General features: G+C 31.1%; 1 protein-coding gene across 1 annotated transcript in view; it reads left to right on the top strand.

Moving 5' to 3' along the window:
- The first annotated feature begins 391 nt into the window (after positions 1 to 391).
- Positions 392 to 20477, top strand: part of Shrm (Shroom) — a 135706-nt gene continuing 115620 nt past the window's right edge. The window contains exon 1 of the mRNA XM_065513369.1: positions 392 to 1768. Coding sequence (XP_065369441.1) covers positions 830 to 1768 — 939 coding nt within the window. The 5' untranslated portion in view covers positions 392 to 829. The remainder of the gene's footprint in view (positions 1769 to 20477) is intronic.

Below are 20477 nucleotides of genomic sequence, written 5' to 3'. Positions count from 1 at the left end.
TATTCTGGAAACTGTTAAAAGTATAACCACCAGCCAACTCTTCCTCTGATTTCAATTCAAACTGTAATTTTAAAGTCTCCCGTAAAGCTAGCTATTTATGTATGTGAGCTTTTGAAAGTTTTATTAACTAGATCTTCATTCATTATTTGTTAAATGAATAAATTGCTGTATATTAGAGCAAAACTGCTGATATTTTAAACGTGTTTTTTGCAATTATACTGAACAAAAAAACAAATTGTTAACTTACGCAAATAACCATCACATTTGATTAATTAATCTTTTAACCTTAAAACTTGCAAAAAAAAAAACGAAAAAAATACTACATTCTTGTAAACATTAATTCATTCATAAATTGAACTAATTTCAAAAACATTTTCTTCTTTCATTGCAGGTATTTTACTCCAGCACAATTAATCATACTGATGGCAAAAAAAATTATTTAGATCACGTACAAATTCTGGATAAAATGTAAAAAAAAACTCGACATTAAATTGTATTCAAAAAAGTTCGCAAAAGCATAAAAAAGAAAACAGAAATTTGGAAAAATAATTCACGTAATCTTGGGTTTTAAGAAGAATTATCAACCAACCAGTGTTAAGAAGAAACAAGGTAAATAAATGTTTAATAAAATTACTAAACAAAATTTACAAAAAATAAGAAAAAACCTTTAAAATGTCACTACATTTTATTAAACGAAACATAAAAAAAAGATTTTAACATAAAAATTTCATAAAATTTACGAAAAAAACGTGAAAATTTTAAATAAATGAGGCAAATGGGAAAGAAATAAATAAAAAAAAATTATATAAAAACAACTATAACAACAAACATGCGAAATCATCATCAGCATAAAGAAAATAATATTAACAACAACAACAATAACAACAATAACAACACCAACTCTACTAATCGTTATCAATATTGCCTGCATCCGGTCATGTCAGCCACTGTCACAGCCCAACACAGTGGTGCAACGCCAACAATTATGAACAATCATACCTCTACAACTACCACAACTACAGCTGCCACAACAACAACAGATATTAACGCTAATACTGGCAACAATAACAACAACAACTCGACTTTGTCGCCGTCTGCCAACAGCAACATAAATGACACTTTAAATTCACAACAAAAACAAATAACCACAACAAAAATATCAACAACTTTGTTTAACGCCACAAAAACAAATTTGTCACCATCATCAGCATCATCATCATCATCGTCGTCACCATCCACTACATCAGCAGCAACAACAACAACTGCAACATCATCATCTGGATCAACAACTGCAACCTCATCCTCATCGGTTTCAGTATCATTGTCGCCAGCATCAGCAAAGGCCGTCTCATCATCAGCATCATCATTAACATCATCCTCATTGGTAGCGATGCCCCAAACTGTTGCACAACAATTAACAAAACTAAACAATAACAATAATAATGATGATCATGATCAGCATCATCATAATCATCATATACATGATCAAATAATTAATAATACTACTAGTAGTAGCTGTTTAAGTGATTCGAGAAAATCTATAAATTCTACAACAAAATCATTTAAGGAAATCCATCATAACATGAACAACAATAACAATATTAATAACAACAACAACAGCAACAGCAGCAACAATAACAACAACAACAATTGTAACAATAATCATTTTACAGAATTAATGCAACGCAGCAACAATAAACGTTTGTCGCCAACCCAAGAATCCAGCAACATGAGTTTTTCCTCAGCCTCAGTGGCCGGTTCAATACAGGTAAGTTTTGGGAAAATGGCAACATTTACAAAAAGAAACTTTTTATTTATTTAAAAACTTAAAGAATAGTTTTAATACAAAATTGAGCTTAAGAAAATATAAAAGTATTTAGGTCAAATTTTTATTAGAATTTGAAATCTCACACCAGAACTTTTTTGTCACGAAATTTCGTAATTGAAACTGCGAAAGTAAAAGCTATATAGCCCAATTATAAAAAAACTCCCCGGAAGTTTTTTCCATTTCCATTTTTAACATAGAATTTGAATAATAAAAATGAGAAAAGGGAAAAAACTCCTGCAGAATTGTTTTTCATAATTGGGCTAATAGTAATTTGTTTAACCCAAGCATGATTTGATTGTCTTTCTTATTATATTTCTGTAAAAATAAGGATTCTAATTTTCAAAGCAGTGCTCGACACCCATTTCCACTAGGGGCCGAACGTAAATGATTAACAAGTAAGAGATCTATATTCGGATGTGCCGAATCTTATATACCCTTCACGAAATTATACTTTAAAATAAATTTTTTTAAATATTTTTAGGTAAACAAAAATAATTTTTTTTTTAATTGTTTTTCAAAATTGTTTTTTAATTTTTTTTTTTAGTTTTCAATTTTTTTTTTTTTAAATTTATGACAAAAAAAATTTTTTGATGAAAAAAAATTCGGATTAAAACATATTTTTCCCGATTTTGACCCATTGTAGGTCCAACTTACTAGCCTTATCTACATCGTTGCAATGGACTTTGAAATATTTATCATTAGATATCCATATTGTCTATATTAATAACTTAGTAATCCATATATAGATCAAAAATAGGTCAAAAATCGAGGTTGTCCCGGTTTTTTGCTCATATCTCCGTTATTTATGGACCGATTTTGCTGATTTTAAATAGCAAACTTCTCGAAAGCATGTCTGACAGAATTATTGAATTATTGGATCCCGAAGATATCTGGGGTCTTCAGAAAATTGATTTCAACAGACAGACAGACAGACGGACATGGCTTAATTGACTTCGCTATCTATAAGGATCCAGAATATATATACTTTATAGGGTCGGAAATGAAAAACGTAGAAATTACAAACGGAATGACAATCTTATATATACCCTTCTCACGAAGGTGAAGGGTATAATAACATGCACTCATCACGAATGTCAATGAAGCTGATAAAGTCAATCAAGAGGGAAAAATTCAAATTGAAATAAAAGGCTTATGAGCTAAGCAAGTTTAAATATGCACAAAAAAAATTAAAATAAGCAAGAAAAAATGGTAAAATATGCACACATATGCAGAAATGCATAAATATGCTCAGAGAAAATAACAGTTTAAATTAATATGATTGTATTGTATGTACGACTTAAAATACAGTATTTATTTTTAAAATTTTTAGATTTTATTTTGAAATATTTGTACAATATAAATTTATTCAAAGTATTGGCCATTGTTAGCTATGAACTTTTCCCATCTTTCTGGCAACATATAGATTCCGAGCAAAAAGAACTGCTCACCTTTTGAGGCCAATTACAAATCAAGCCAATATTGGATACTCTGTTCTGAAGTGATATGCTAGATAGAGCGTTCTGCAACAATCGAAACAAAAAATAGTCGGACGGAGCACGGTCTGGACTATAAAGCAAAACTTCCCAACCACTTTATTCTAAATACTTTTTAACAGGTATTGCAACATGTGGTCGAGCGTTGCCATAATGGAATATTACAGTTTCATGTCTGGCCGCATATTCTCGGCGTTTTTCGGTCAATGCTGGTTTTAAACAAATCAGTTGTGTTTGGTACAGGTTCCCTATAATCTTCTGGCCAGATTTCATAATAGATACGACTATTTTGCTCCCATGGATATTTGGCTTTGGTATCGATTTGGCTGGCCTTCACATATGATCTCTTACGCTTCGGGCTATTGTAATGTATCAATTTTTCATCTTAAGTAATTATTAGTTCTCAGCTTCAATTCTTATGGTACCCAATTTCCCTCCTTTTGGATGAATCCTGCTGCTTGCAGACGTTTTAAATTACTGATTGACTAGCTCCCAATAATTTAGCAAGATCTTGTTGAGTTTGACAACAATATTCACGGAGTAATACCTCCAATTGAATGATGGAATATTACGGTTTAATGTCTTGCCACATATTCTGGGCGTTTTTCGCTTCAAATGCTCACTTCAAACGAATCAGTTGCGTTCGATACAGGTTCCCTGTAATGGTCTGGTCAGATTTCAGAAGCTCATAATAGATAGGACCCTCTTGGTCCTAACAAATATAGATCATTGCTATAGCGTCATGGATATTTTGCTTTGGTGTCGATTCGGCTGGATGGCCGGGCCTCACATACGATTTCTTACGCATCGGGTTATGGTAATGGATCCATTTTTTATGCAAGCAATGATTCGGCGTAAAAATTATTTTCTTTTATAGCGTTCAAGACATGCAAATTTCGGACATGCAAAATCGTATTTCAATGTTTCTCGGCTTCAATTCGTATGGATGAATCCTGCTACTTGCAAACGTTTTGAAATTGCTGATTGAGTAGCTCCTAATGATTTTGCGAAATCTTGTTGAGTTTGACAACAATATTCATGGAGTAATGCCTCCTATTCTTGGTTTTCAAACTTTGTTGGCTGGACTGGGCGATCTTTGTCTTCCGTGTCAAAATCACCACTTCTGAACCTAACAAACCATTTCTCGCACATTGAAACCGATGGAACACATTCACCATAAGCTGGTGAGCATTCGGTATGCTTCAGTAGCACTTTTTTCAAATTAAAGAATTGAAAAATTCCCGCATTGATACAAAATTGGACATTTTCGAAGCAAAAAAACTTTGTTGTTTCCACTATAATGTTCAATAACTAAGTTTTTTAAAAAAAAAAACCAAACACAAACTGCGAAGCGCTTTGCTTGTCTGCAGATACACTCAAAGTCTCTGGCGAGAATCGAACCCGCAACCCTCAAATTAATAGTCCAGCACACTATCGACTAGTCTATCGGGGCACCCTAAGTGAAAATAAAGGACAGATATGTACCCTTGATAATGACATATATGTTATTAAAAACAAAAACCGAGTTCAAATGATACGCATGATATTGTAAATCCCCCATTTTTCAGTTATACACCCACTCTTTTTTCGAAATTTTCTATGACAATTTTGCATAAATGTCAGCAATTTTGGCAGAAAGAACTCTGTTATCACATTGCGATATCAAGGACATGTGGTCTTCATCAATGTCATCCAATTTTTGCAGAAAAAACCTCCCTTATCATGTCGCGATATCGGTTAACCATTAACGTTATATGCTTGACAAGCCTCATTTTCAAAGAAGTATGATCCAGCCCAAATCCGCAAAAAAATAGTGAAACGCTGCAGATTGGTTTGGCTTTCGTTACATGAAAATGAGAATGATCAAGATCGGCACTTAAACTTTCATTATTTTTTAAATATTGTTCAACAATGAAAACGCCTTGTTCTCTCGTGTAATGCTCAATTTTTACTAACCCTAAAATGTCAGCTATCAAACAGCTTTTTTGGTTGGCACGTGTTGGTTGAATTAGGTTTTTCGAAGCCCACCAAGATATACTACGCTAACCTATGTGGTATCAATATGGTATTAAAAATCAATAAAATCTCCATATAAATTGCTTAGATATAAGCAAAAACCTATGGCTTCCTCAATTTTTTTAACCAAAATTTATATATAAAAATAAACTTTGAAAATTAGTTTTCAATCTTTGCCTTTATACGTTAATGAAGGGAATATAAGATTCGGCACAGCCTTCTCTTGAAATGTACTGTTCTTTTCTTTTAAATTGAAGGCTGCATATGATTCGTTTATATCATTCTGACTTATTTTCAATTCTTATTTACTAAATTCTCATCGATTTGTGAGGTTTTTTATACAAATAATTTTCACTGCTACATGTTAATAAAAACTTAGACAGTTTGTTTTCGAATGTTAATTTGAGTCTATGTATTTTTATCATTGTAAATATATATTTTTTGGGTCAACATTGTAACATCATACTCTGTTGTTGGTTGTTTGCTGTAGAGCGAGTATACAAAACTGACAGCAGTTCACAGGGCAGGGACTAAGGGGAGACTCTAATTGTGGGTGAAATATATCTAATAAGAATTTGTTTAAGAGGCTTTAACTCGGCATAAAATATGCCAAACATAAAATTGTGATATAAAACCAACAAAAAAAAAATTTATATTTCACATAATATTAAAGGTCAAAGCTTCTTATTTATTAAAGGTCAAAGTTTGTAAAAAACTTTATAAATTTTCCATATTTAGGTTTTGGATAGGAAAAGTCTGAGGTCTTTAGTAGGAGTGATAAGCGGTCAGTGCTTCATTGGTAAATGGAATATGGGCGCATCGGACTTTTGTATGATGTGCGAGGATATTTAGGAACTAGAGACAGTGGCACATATTCTGTGTAACTATCCTAGATTACAGGATCTCAGGCCAAAATGGCTAGGAGAAAGATTCCATGAGGGTTATATCTATATATGATCTAGTTAATCTATTAGGATGTATCAAGGGAATAAGCTGGCTATTTTAGCTTTTTATTTTTTGTTTTAAATTTTTTCTTATCCTAAACTTTGAACGATTTTCTCTTTAAAGCTTTATAAGGCTACAGTGTCCTCAATATTCCCTTGTTTTCTTTATTTGTATTTTATACATATTTTCATTATTTTTACCATATATATGAATGAATTTGTTGCATTCTTAAAAACAACAACAAACAGCATACAACAAGTATCAATTCAGGTTTACAAACCAACATTTTAAATTGTAGTTTTTTTGGCCTTTGCCCTTTTATAACCAACAAAAAAAAAGAAACGAAATAAAAAGGAAATTAAAGATAAAATTAAAAATTACAAAAAATGGCATCTTTAAAAATGTTGTTTTTCTCTTTACACTCATCTATAATGAATTTGAAGGGCAGTCACACTTTTACTTTTGTTTTCTTATGCTTTTGGTTAGAAACTCTCATTATTTTATGGGATTCTAGTTTTTTAAATTTCTTTCAACAACACAGAATTATGTTTGATTTTTGTATTAGACCGTAAACGTTTGTTAAAAATAAATTTTACTTTTTTTTGTTGATTCAAAAAAGAAAATCAATATTAAAATTTCTTAATATTTTCATGGTATATCATGGTGTTTACACCCTACACCACCATAGTGGGGATGGTATTATGCATTTGTGCAGATGTGTGTAACGCCCAAAAATATTAGTCTAGCACCCACCTTAAAGTATACCGATCGACTTAGAATCACTTTCTGAGTCGATTAAGCGATGTCCGTCCGTCCGTCTGGTCGGCTGGCTGTCCATGTAAACCTTGTGCGCAGAGTACAGGTCGCAATTTTGAAGATATTGCGATAAAATTTGGTACATATAATTTTTTTGGCCCAAGGACGAAGCCTATTGAAACTGGCTGAAATCGGTCCATTATTTCACCTAGCCCCCATACAAATGTCCTCTCGAAATTGGACTTTATCGGTCATAATTGTTTAATTTATATATGTATCTACACAAATTTCGCTCCAAATAAGTTTTACATATACAAAATTCATGTCACCAAATTTTGTTACGATCGGTCCATAATTAGTCATAGCTCCCATATAGACCCACTTCCGAAAATCACTTTAACGTGCTTAAATCACTTAAAAATTTTGGTATATACACAAAATTCAACATAAATAACTTTCATATAGACATAAATAACATGACCTAATTTTATGGTGATCAGTCCATAATTGGTCATAGCTCCCATATAAGGCCCACTTCCGAAAATCACTCACGAATATAAATTGTTGATATTTTAAAAGAAAAAGATTTTTACTCATTTACTTGGTGTAGGGTATTATATGGTCGGGCTTGACCAACCATACTTTCTTACTTGTTTTTTGTTGTTGCTATCTTTTGAGGTTAAACATTATTGTAAATGTTGGTTAATGAATTTCAAAAATAACAAAGAAAATAACGAACATAATATGTTCTGTATTTTTAGTTTTCTTTTTCATTAAAATGCTGTGAAGTGTAAAATTAAGATGTTTCTTTAAGTGGACAGATCTGTGTCTCTAGAATTATATACCGATTTCGCTGATTTGTAATAGCAGTTGCTGAGTTTGAAGTAAAGTAACACTGTGTGTAATTTTTGGAAATATGCACATTTTGTATGGGCCCCCAAAAATAAAGAAAAAACAAATGAAATGAACGTGTTCTAGAAAGTTGTTTATTGCAATCTTAGGTACATTTTTGTTGTTGATTCATTCCTTAAATTTTGAATGGTTTGCTACCTATATTCCTGACAAAGTAAAAAAAATCGAATTTTTTAAAGTTTTTTGCGATTTTGATCTTGAAGATGAAGTGGTTTCACCTTCGTGAGAAGGGTATATATAAGTTTGTCATTCCGTTTTTAATTTCCACAATATAATTTTCCGACCCTATAAAGTATATATATTCTGGATCATTATAGATAGCGGAGTCGATTAAGCCATGTCTGTCTGTTGAAATCAATTTTCTGAAGACCCCAGATATCTTCGGGATACAAATCTTCAATAATTCTGTCAGACATGCTTTCGAGAAGTTTCCTATTTAAAATCAGCAAAATTGGTCCACAAATGGCTGAGATATGAGGAAAAAACCTTTACAACCTTGAATTTTGACGTATTTTGAACCTACACACAGTTACTAAATTATACGTACGATTGACTTTTTGGGCTTTTTTTTAAAAATCTATATATGTATATAAAAATACAAGGCCTGACTTATTCATTCACTCACTCATGAATGATGAGTCAGTGAATCAGTAAGTGAGTGAATGAATTAGTCAGGCCTTGTATTTTTAAATATATAGATTTTTTAAAAAAGGTCCAAAAAGTCGATCGTACGTATACTTAGTAACTGTGTGTATATCTGGATTAATTCATTAATATAGACAATATGGATATCTGATGATAGATATTTCAAAGACCTTTGCAACGACGTATATAAGACCATAGTAAGTTGGACCTACAATCGGAAAAAATATTTTTTAACCCGAATATTTTTTTTTAACCAAAAAAAAATTCAAAAACAGAATAAATTCGAAAAAAAAAAATTTCCAAAAAATTAAAAAAAAAATTTTGTTTAACTAAAAATATTTAAAATTTTTATTTTGAAGTATAATTTGGTGAAGGGTATATAAGATCTGGATAGGCTCTCTTACTTGTTGATTTTGATATGTTCACAATTTTTGTTCTTTATGACAAGAACTACAACTTTGCCTCAGAGAATAAATCAAAATTCCGAACGGTTTGCAAGATATGAGCCTGAGAAAATTATCACTTTTATGCAAAAATTACACCGAGGAGCCAAATCTTTGGGGGCCCATAAAAAAACTGCATGACTTTGGGCAAAACTGGGAGACGTGGATCTTTTTTTTTTTGGTTATTTATCAAGTAGCGGTGTCCGTATATGGTTATATTTTTTTCGTGTAGCACTGTGTAAGCAGTTAAGCAAGTAGTCAATATATCCCTTTCATACAGTAATTGTCACTAATGTGTGATCACTTGGTTGATTCCAATTTATATATTTTGGGTCATTTGACACGTATGTGCTCTTTGTAGTACAGAGAAAAGACAGTTGGTTACTTTATATATCCCAGGTAATCAAGCTTGAAGTTAATTGTCACTGAAGTGTCTCTAAGTAATCAAGAGTGTATTCACTTTAAACGTTTGTGAGTAATTTGTACAAACAAAGAGTCAATTGACTCCCTGCTTAGCACATACACGTACTAAAGTAACTAGCCACTTTATTAGTTGTCGCCCTAAATGATAGGTAAAATCACTAGTTCAGGATAGACTCCTAGAACTGCTGGGTGGTTCGATCCATTCATAGAGTTAGGTTTTTTATGACAGCGTTTCACTTCTTTGTTGGGTGACCTTTGACCTCCAATATCTTCAGTAGTAGGCACATGATTTATAATATAAGGAATAAGGAACCAGATTACATATTAACATTGAAGAAAACCAAAAACTTATTAGCCTGTAATATTTTGTAAAAATTATTGAATCATTTCATAAGTCTTTAATAACATCAACCTTTTGATTTCATGGATATTAAACCGTTAAATTTCAAATTATTACAGTTATCAGAACTTTTGTCTGCTTGCTGGTTGGTCTGTCATTTGCTTTTGAAAATCTATTTTAAATTCACCTTTCAAAAACTGTATATATAAAAATAATTTATTGGCTAATAATTCTTTTTAAACTGAATTTGAATTGTATGTTGCGTGTTCAGTGACCATCATTGTAATTCTTATTTTAATTTGTATTTTTCTTTGATTTTTTTTATGCAAAATATGTTTTATTTTTGCGGTACAAAAGTATTTATTGTTGGTCTCTTGCTGAGTTTTTTAATAGAAGTTTTTTTTTGTTTTAAAATTCATGTCAATTAACGGTATTTATTTTGGGACAATTTTGTGTTTTTAAGTTGGCAGCATAAATACTACAAACACAATGACACAGTCTCCAAAATATTTTATATTGTCGTGATTTTCTGTAGATATTTTGGTTAAACAAATATTTTCATCTTCTTTTATTTTTCTGGGGGTTTGACAAAAAAAAAAGAGTCCTATAGAGGCTCATCGATGACTAATGTTTAATGTATCTGCAAAATTATTTGAAGTTGTGTGTTGGCTTTTTATTTTTATTTTTGGCATCTCCAGCAGAATCATGACTAATAAAAAAAATCTTTTTTGGTAGCAGTTTAAATAATTGAAGGGCTTAGTGTAAATACATGATAAGTCACAAAATCAAAATATTGATTAAATCGATTTTAAAGTTATGCAAATTTTTAATTTTTTTTCTTTTATACTGCTGGGACAGAAATATGTCAGAAATTAATGATATAGGCCATAGATAAATACACATAGATCCGAAACTCTCCTTTCAAAGACCTAACTCAGTTGTCAAAATCCTAAGTGGTGAGAATGTATTAGTAAGAAAAACTATATAAAAACAAAAACAACTCTAGTGATCATCTATGACCTTGTGTAAAATCACGCTATTTACATCTGCCATCATTGATCCTTTTACTTTTAACCTCTGCAACCAACATGAGATAAAGTGCTCAAGTTACCATAGCAAATTGGCTTACGTCATTTTATTAAAGATTTACAATTCGTTTAAATCGCTATTTAATTCATATTTGATGTTTTAGTTTAAGGCTAATTTATCAAATGAAACTTGTACAATTTTTTAATAATTCATTTTTGGATTTTGAAGGCTTTTTATTTTATTTTTTGCTAGACGCCATTAGTAAAACGTTCTAACTTTATATCAAAAAAAAAATAAAAAAACAAAACAAATTTTTAAATCGATCTTTAATATTTGGCTGCTATCATTAATTGTAAATCATAGAAAAAGATAAAAATAACAAAAAATCTAAGAAAACGTGCTCTGTTGTTTATAAAAGCCTCGCAGCTAAAAACGAAAAATTGAAATATATTCCGAATCATTTTGAATATTAAACTATTTATTTTTTTGTATTTTTGGAAGATATTGCTGTTTTGCTTTTGTTGTTTAGATTGGGTTAATGAACTAAAAACTGTTATCGACTTTTGCTTTGTTTTTTTTTTTTTGTTTCTAAAAAGTTCGTGTTTCTTTTTATTTATTTTGTTTTAAAATTTTCTAAACAAATACTCAAACATATAATATTTGAATAATTTATTAGCCATTTATGTAAGTTTGTATGAATATGTGGTTTCTTTAACATTTTTTTTGCACAAAAACAATATTATTTATGATTTATTTCAAACCTTTCTTTGCTTCATTATCCAAGTAATTCATTCTTTTTAAAACTTTAAAAATATATTTAGTTTCAAGCAACCGTTTTCAAATTTTTAATAGAATTGGAATTAAAACCAGAAGAACGAAAAAGTTCTCTGGCAAAGTGTTAAAGCCTCAGTCAAAATGGAGTGTAAAGTTAAAACTATAATGGGTTTTTTCCGACTTTAATTATTATATTTTATGCGGGTTAAGGTTTTTTTATATTTTGTTAATAACATTGCTTGAGTGTTAAAAACAAAACCGAAAAAATGCTAAATTATTTAAAAGAAGAATATAAAAAAAATAAATTAAAATTCTATATACACCAAAACATGCAATTAAGTGTGAAATGTGAATTAATGAGTTTAATAGCAGAATTATGGTAAGAAAAAAACAGAGTTAAAAAAAACATGGAAAAGAACTTATAAATAGTTTAGAGTAATAATGTATATTTAGATCATGTGTTGAAAATTAATGAATTGGAAATTTTGCTCAACAAAACCACCGAGCATTACCTTCGAGAATGATTCGATGACATTAAACCTAACCTAACATGGTGACAAGTGTCACACCAAACATTGTCAAGTCATGCCCTGCTCTTCAAACTTACTCTGCTCAATATAAGGAAGCAACTACGAACAAACACAACTCAAGTAAATTGCATTTTTTTTGACAATTACATATCGCAGCATAACAATTTGCATTACATGACAATGTGAACATCAATCATACAAAATACGCTTTAAGAAATGCGTAATTTAAAATATTCCTTTTTATACCCTTCACCTTCGTGCACACAGAGAAAAAATATAATTGGGCATGGTTACTGTAACCATTTAAATAGTGTTACACGGTTTTTAACAATATTATAGTCACAGTAACCATTTACATGATTATGGTAACCACAATATGGTTAATTTACGATTCACATGATTGTATCAACCATATATATGGTTACAGTAAACAAATATATGTTTGTGGCAACCATATTTATGATGAATAATTTTATCATAATATGTTGTTCTCAGATTATGATAAGCCTTAAGCCGAGAGCAACATAATATGATAAGTCCTTCATCATATGAATGGTTGTCACAAACATATATTTGTTTACTGTAACCATATATATGGTTGATACAATCATGTGAATCGTAAATTAACCATATTGTGGTTACCAAAATCATGTAAATGGTTACTGTGACTATAATATTGTTAAAAAACTTGTAACAATATTTAAATGGTTACAGTAACCATGCCCAACTATATTTTATCTCTGCGTGTGAGAAGGGTATATAATAAGTTTGTCATTCTGTTTATAATTTCCACAATATAATTTTCCGACCCTATAAAGTATATATATTCTGGATCCTTATAGATAGCGGAGTCGATTAAGTCTGCCCGTCTGTCTGTTGAAATCAATTTTCTGAAGACCCCAGATATCTTCGGGATCCAAATATTAACTAATTCTGTCAGACATGCTTTCGACAAGTTTCCTATTTAAAATCAGCAAAATCGGTCCACAAATGGCTGAGATATGAGGAAAAAACCAGGACGACCTCGATTTTTTACATATTTTTGACCTATATCTGGATTACTAAGTCATTAATATAGACAATATGGATATCTAATAATAGATATTTCAAAGACCTTTGCAACGAAAAATATTTTTTAACCCGAAATTTTTTTTCATCAAAAAATTAAAAAAATTTTGTAAAAAAAAATTTTAAATAATTCGAAACAAGTAAGAAAGTATGGTCGGTCAAGCCCGACCATATAATACCCTACACCAAGCAAATGAGCAAAAACATTTTTCTTTTAAAATATCAATAATTTATATTCGTGAGTGATTTTCGGAAGTGGGCCTTTATGGGAGCTATGACCAATTATGGACCGATCACCATGGAATTAGGTCGAGTGATTTATGTCTATATTAAAGTTAACTATGTTGAATTTTGTATGTATACCAACATTTTTAAGCGATTTATGCACGTTATAGTGATTTTCGGAAGCGGGTCTATATGGGGACTATGACTAATTATGGACCGATCGTAACAAAATTTGGTGACATGAATTTTGTGTATATAAAACTTATTTGGAGCGGAATTTGTATAAGATTTGGCACAGCCGAATATAGCTCTATTACTTGTTTTTAATATAGAAAATACTTCATTCAAAATAATGCTAATGATCAATTCAATTCGATTAAACGATGTCCGTCCGTCCGTCTGATCGGCTGGCTGTCCATGTAAACCTTGTGCGCAGAGTACAGGTCGCAATTTTGAAGATATTTCGATGAAATTTCGTACATATTATTTTTTCGTCTCAAGGACCAAGCCTATTGAAACTGGCTAAAATCGGTCAATTATTTCACCTAGCCCCCATACAAATGTCCTCCCGAAATTGGACTTTATCGGTCATAAATGGTTAAATCATATAGGTATCTACACAAATTCCGCTCCAAATAAGTTTTATGTACACAGAATTCATGTCACCAAATTTTGTTACGATCGGTCCATAATTAGTCATAGCTCTCATATAGACCCGCTTCCGAAAATCACTTTAACGTGCATAAATTGCTTAAAAATGTTGGTATACACACAAAAATCAACATAGTTAACTTTAATATAAACATAAACCACACGACCTAATTTCATATTGATCGGTCCATAATTGGTCATAGCCTCCATATAAGGCCCACTTCCGAAAATCACTCAAAAATATAAATTATTGAAATTTTAAAAGAAAAATGTTTTTGCTCTTTTACTTATATGGTCGGGCTTGACCGATCATACTTTCTTACTTGTTTTCGTTTACAATTGTGTCTCCATAAACATGTGAAGAATCATAAGACAAATTTCAGATCCAGAACAGTATTTGGAAGTCTTTTGAGAAACATTACTGTTGGTATCTCTGTATATGTAGCTGGATATTGATTGCCAAACTTTAAGTAGAAAAGGAGCTTGAATCCATTTCCCGTAACATTTAACTACAAAAGGTGACAGTTTGATCCAATTTCGCCTACGAAAAATGGGGGACTTGGTCCTTTAATTAAATGTTAATGATTTCATAATCGACATTGTTGTCCATTTTGTCGTCATCGATTATATGGGCAACAATGTCGTCAACAATATCTTTCAGTTGAACGAACGATTTCAATGGCGACAATGTTGTTCATTTTATCGCCTACGATTATATGAGCGACAATGTTGTATACTTTTATATGGTTAACAATATACTTCAGATGAATGTCACCGATTTAATATGCCTTACATTTTATCGCCAATAATTATATGGGCGACATTAACATTCAGTTGGCTGTCAATGATTATATGGACGTTAAAGTCGTTTACTATTATGTAGGCGACAATATCTTTAATTCGAAAGTCATTCGATTTAATCACTGTCCATTACACAAACCCCTCATTTAATCTCAATTGAATTTATGCTAAAACTCCTGTCCTTTTATAATATTTATCGCCACCTGTCATCATTAATTAACTTTGGCGTTAAAATACAACTTTTAACTCTTCCTCTAAGAAATAGCTAATCAAATATTTTACTTTTTAATTAATTTCCTTCTCTCATTTTTAAATATTTTTAAACAAAATAACTTTAACTAATTAAATAAAATTACGCCAAGTATTTATATAAATGATATTTATAAAAAAACGGTGGTTTTTGCTAATTTGCTATAAATTTAATACCAGTTTACAAAACAACGATAACATAACCTCACTTGCCCCCAACCAAACATAACCTCCAAGAAATTTAAGCGTCATTAGAAATATAAAGATGCCACCTTTGTAATTCGCACCACTAGAGCTAAAATAATGAAAAAGCGGCTTTCAAAACTTTGATCCAAGGAAATAAAAGTAAAGAAGAAAAAAAAGTAATACTGATAAATTGAACAAAAAAAAAAACAAAATGTTAAAAAGAATTCCCATTTAAAAATAAAATATTTGCCAAAGAATTTTCTGTGAGTTTTTTAATCATTCTGAAATTGTTTTTTTGTTTGTGTTTCACAAAAATAAAAAAACAGAGAAACGGATATAAAAATTCTAGTTACTCTAAGTACGGGTAAGAGTTTGAGTATTGAGAAAGATTTAGAGTCATCATATAGTGAAGAAGAACAAAAACAAACAAACATCATTATGAAATTAAATGATGTGAAATAGAAACTAGATTGCATTTGCAATGCTGCACAGTGGAGTCATTAAATCTCGAAAACTAAATAAAAAAATCTGTGATATAATAGGAATTATTTACAAAATTCAATATTTTTAAAATTAAATGACTTATTAGAAACTGAATTCCATTAATGGTCCATGAACATATGGGCGATAATACTTTATTGCTCAACTTTTCGTTAACATAGTTTTACAAATGACAACATTTAAGATTTCGTCACTTGACGAGAAGACAATTTACATGACTAAACACCATTTACTCACTATCTGGTTATCGTTTTTCAAAACGATATACTTCCAATTAATATAAGTTTTGCATGAAAAACCAATATATCGTCACGATAAAGATATAACCAGAGATTGAGAAAATGGGACTTAATCGCTCACATTGTTCTAGAGTTTGAGAAAAGACCAACTTTAAAGTCATAAATAGTTCATCAATGGGTTTGGGATTAAGGGCGACAATGTTTTTAGTTTGTTGTCAAGCTACACCATTTTGAGGCCAACGATAATAGGGGCTATAATGTCCTTTACTAATATATAGGCGATAATATCTTTCATTTGGATGTTAACGATTTAATAGGCGAAAATGTTGTCCATTTTATCATCAACGATATAAGCGATAATATCGTCTGCTAATTTTTTTGGTCAATACCATTCATTTGCATGTCAACGAATTTATAATCCACAACCCAGTTGGAAAAATCGTCGTAAATGACGTTGTCTTTGACGATTTATGTAAGACATGTTTTGTATCAAACACAATTGATGACAATATGAGCGACAATGACTTTAATGTTGGCGACAAAATGAGTGACATTCTATTGAATGTGGTCTTCTTTAAACTTTTCATTGTTATTGTGTAAACGACAAACTGATCGACATTATCTCTCTTTTAGTCGTCCACGATTTTCGCGACATTTGTTCGAAAAAGGAGAATGACTTGAAGACGTGGCCCATTTTAATAATAAGAATGTTAGGGCAATTATGTCCTCTACTTTTACAATATCCCTTATTTGAATGTCAATGATTTTATAGACGGCAATTTCGTCCATTTTGTCGTCAACGATTATATGGGCGACAATATTGTTTATCATATGAATTTTGTTCGTCAACGATAATATGGGCGACAATTTCGTCTACATTATCCTTCATTTGAATGTCAACGATTACATGGCCGACGTTCATTTTGTCATCAATGATATAAGCGATAATGTCGTCTGCTATTTTTTGTTTTCAATATCCTTCATTTGGATGTCAAGGAAGGACGATTATGTCGTCTACTATTATATTGGCGACAATATACCTTATTTGAATGTCAATGATTTCATAGGCGGAAATGTAGTCCTTTTTGTCGTCAACGATTATATGGGCGACAATATCGTATATGGGAAACAATTTCGTCTACATTATCCTTCATTTGAATTTCAACTATTACATGGGCGACGTCCATTTTGTCGTCAACGATATGAGTGACAATGTCGTCTGCTATTTTTTTTTGTCAATGTCCATCATTTGGATGTCAACGAATTTATGATTATAAGGGCGATTATATCGTCTACTATTATATTGTTGACAGGAAATTCAAATAAGTTTGTATGTCAATGATTTCATAGGCGAAAATGTCGTTCATTTTGTCGTCAACGATTATTTGGTCGCCAATAACGTAAACTACTTATTATATTGGAGACAATAACTATTATTTGAATAACAACTATTGCATATATGACAACGTCGTGCATTTTTTCGTCAACAATTATATGGGCGATAATGTCTAAATAGCTTAAAAGTTTAAACATTTAGTTTTTCCATACAACCCCACTGTGTGGCGGCGGCATTAAGTCATGTTGTAGTTGAAATTATTGTAAAAGAAAAGTTCAAAGGAAATTTTTATTACAACTTAAGTCAGTAGTTGCAAGATGAGAACATTCCCGCCATTTAGATAAAGTTTTTAACGCAAGAATTTCTCAATTGTCTGTCCGTCTGTCTGGAATACATGCCGAGTTATTTCAAAACTACATAGAGGTGCTGATAATAGTTGTTTGAGGTTAGCTTGTTGCTGTTTATTATTATTGTATTATTTTTCTAAGTTTAAATTCTTCAACAATTTCTTGCAGAGTTTTCACGCTTTGTTGTTTTGCCAAGCGTAACGCTAACAGTTTTTAATTAATTACCAAGAATGAGTACGCGATCGGCTGCTTTACAGGCCGGTTCTCAAGTGATCTTTGAAGCTGCACTCACTGTAAAATCAGGCTTATGAATGCAGTTTGCTATGTAAGAGAGTCATGTTGAATGACCACTGTGCTGTTTGCACTATTACTTTATAGTTTTTATAAGTCATAGAACATAAAATAATTACTGGGATGTGTTAATAGTTGGTGGTGGAACAATTAACCCTTATTATGTTGCAATGCAGATGTTCAGGTGTTCCTGAGTGTTTTCTTTCCTAGTAAATTTATTATCTTGGGAGATTCCTTGCCATGGTTTTAACTGCCATTTATAAAAGCAGCTTATAATTACAATTTGAATAAGTAGTATTAAAGAAATTTAGCATATTAAGTCAGTTGTTTTGTAGGTCTTAGCATGCCATTCCATTTAGAAAAATTATGCAGATACAGGGGTACTAAGAAAAACAAAAATACCTTATCTAAGTTATTACTATGTATTATTTTTAGTATTTAGATTCCTAATAACAGGGATTTTAAGATTTCCCAGTATGCCCTGTCTTGTAAGACATCCTCAACGACAGATATAAGGCAAGAACAGGATAGAAAATATAAGTGATCAAATCGTTAAGGATATTCTGGAACACAAGCCTTCCAAAAGATATGTCAATATCTCTGTCGCCTATTAAGTCAACGATTACATAGGCGACAATATCGTCAATTTTTTCTCAAACGAAAAATGGGGGCTATATCCTTCAGTTAAATGTTTACGTTTTCATAAGCGACATTGTTGCCCATTTTGTCGTCAACGATTCTATGGACAACAAATTCGTCAACTTTTTAAGGGCGACAATATCTTTCAATTGAATGTCAACGATTTCAAAGGCGATAATGTTGACCACTTTGTCGCCTATGATTATATGAGAGACTATGTTGTATACTTTTATGTAGGTATGCCAACGATGTCAATATTTTGTCACCAACGAATATATAGGCGACATTATCAAAAAATTACAACTATGTATATTGAACATCAACATTTTGTCGTCAATTTGACAATAGTTTCCATTTTGTTGTTCAGCTACCATATTCTGCATTTGATATCAATGATTACATGAACGACAATATCAACTATTATACGGACGAAAAAGTTATTCATATATCTTTTATTTTGTCATCAAATAATTCCTTTGGCGAAATTTATTCCTTGGCGTCAATAATTTAAAACTTGGCTGAAGTCTTTGCCGATGTTTTTGTAAATAACTCTAAAATCTAGCAAGAATTAAAAAGCGATAATGTCGCTTATGTTTGCTCTGATACTTTAACAATTTATTATTCGTCGACAATATTGTCAAAGCATAATTCCACTATATAAAATTTCAATGGTTATATGAGCCATAAAATCATAAATGTTTCGCTCATGGATTTGGGATTATGGGCGACAATGGTTTTATATTATTGTCAGGCTACATTATTTTGATGTCAACGATTAAATGGCGCGGCAATTTAATTTCATCTCGTCGTCAACTATTATAAGGTCGAAACTGATTTTCATATTGTCGCCAATGATTATATGGTCGTCAATATCATACATTTTTGGTCAACGATTATATGGTTTAACAGGTCTTTCATTCCTTCAGATGTTTTGCTATTATGGATTTTCAAGAAAATCCTGGGATACTATCTGAATATTGACGACAAAGTTTTTAGTTGGCCACGTCTTCAATACATCCTCAATGATAGGTGCACGACAATGTATATTCGTCGATGACTTATAAGGGACAGCCAGAACAAATCGTCAAAGACTCTTTCGAACAAATGTCGCGAAAATCGTGGACATCTAAAAGAGAGACAATGTCGCTCAGTTTGTCGTTTACACAATAACAATGACAAGTTCAGCTATAAGTTTACAGAACACCACATTCAAGACAATTTCGCTCAACTTTTCGTCAATATTCAAGACATTGTCGCTCATCTTGTCATCAATTGTGTTTGATATAAGACATGTCTTACATAAATCATCAAAGACAATATCGTCTACAACGATTTTTCTAACTGAGAGTTTGAATAAAAAATCAGTCTAAATTGTAAATTTCTATTAGTCTCTCCGTACCTTAATTTACATTTTATGCTGCTCTAGAATTTCTGGAGTCACCGTTGTCTGCTTATATGTATTTATCCATGTGCTTTCCTGACATATGCATATTAGTTTTAACTATTTAAGTTCTGCTGTTGTTTGTTTTTTTATTCCAGCTAAAAATAGTTTAATAACATTTGCGTGTTATGCATTCTTTTTTTAATTTAATAGCAACTTTGTTAAAGAATTTTCATTAAAAAGAATTCCTGCAAGAAAAGAACTACTACACAATTTCCAATTGTATTTCAGAATTTTATAATTACATTCGAATTTTGTGAAATACAAATGCAAATTTCTAAAATCCAATTGGAAATGTCTGATATAAAAATGGAAGCTTTTGAAATATAATGGGAATATTCTGAAATACCTCCAATTAATTACATAAGC

This window comes from Calliphora vicina, chromosome 5 (assembly GCF_958450345.1).
Source record: "Calliphora vicina chromosome 5, idCalVici1.1, whole genome shotgun sequence".
Taxonomy (NCBI): domain Eukaryota; kingdom Metazoa; phylum Arthropoda; class Insecta; order Diptera; family Calliphoridae; genus Calliphora; species Calliphora vicina.
Note: the sequence above shows the minus strand (reverse complement) of the source record. Positions and strands in the feature narration are given on the sequence as shown.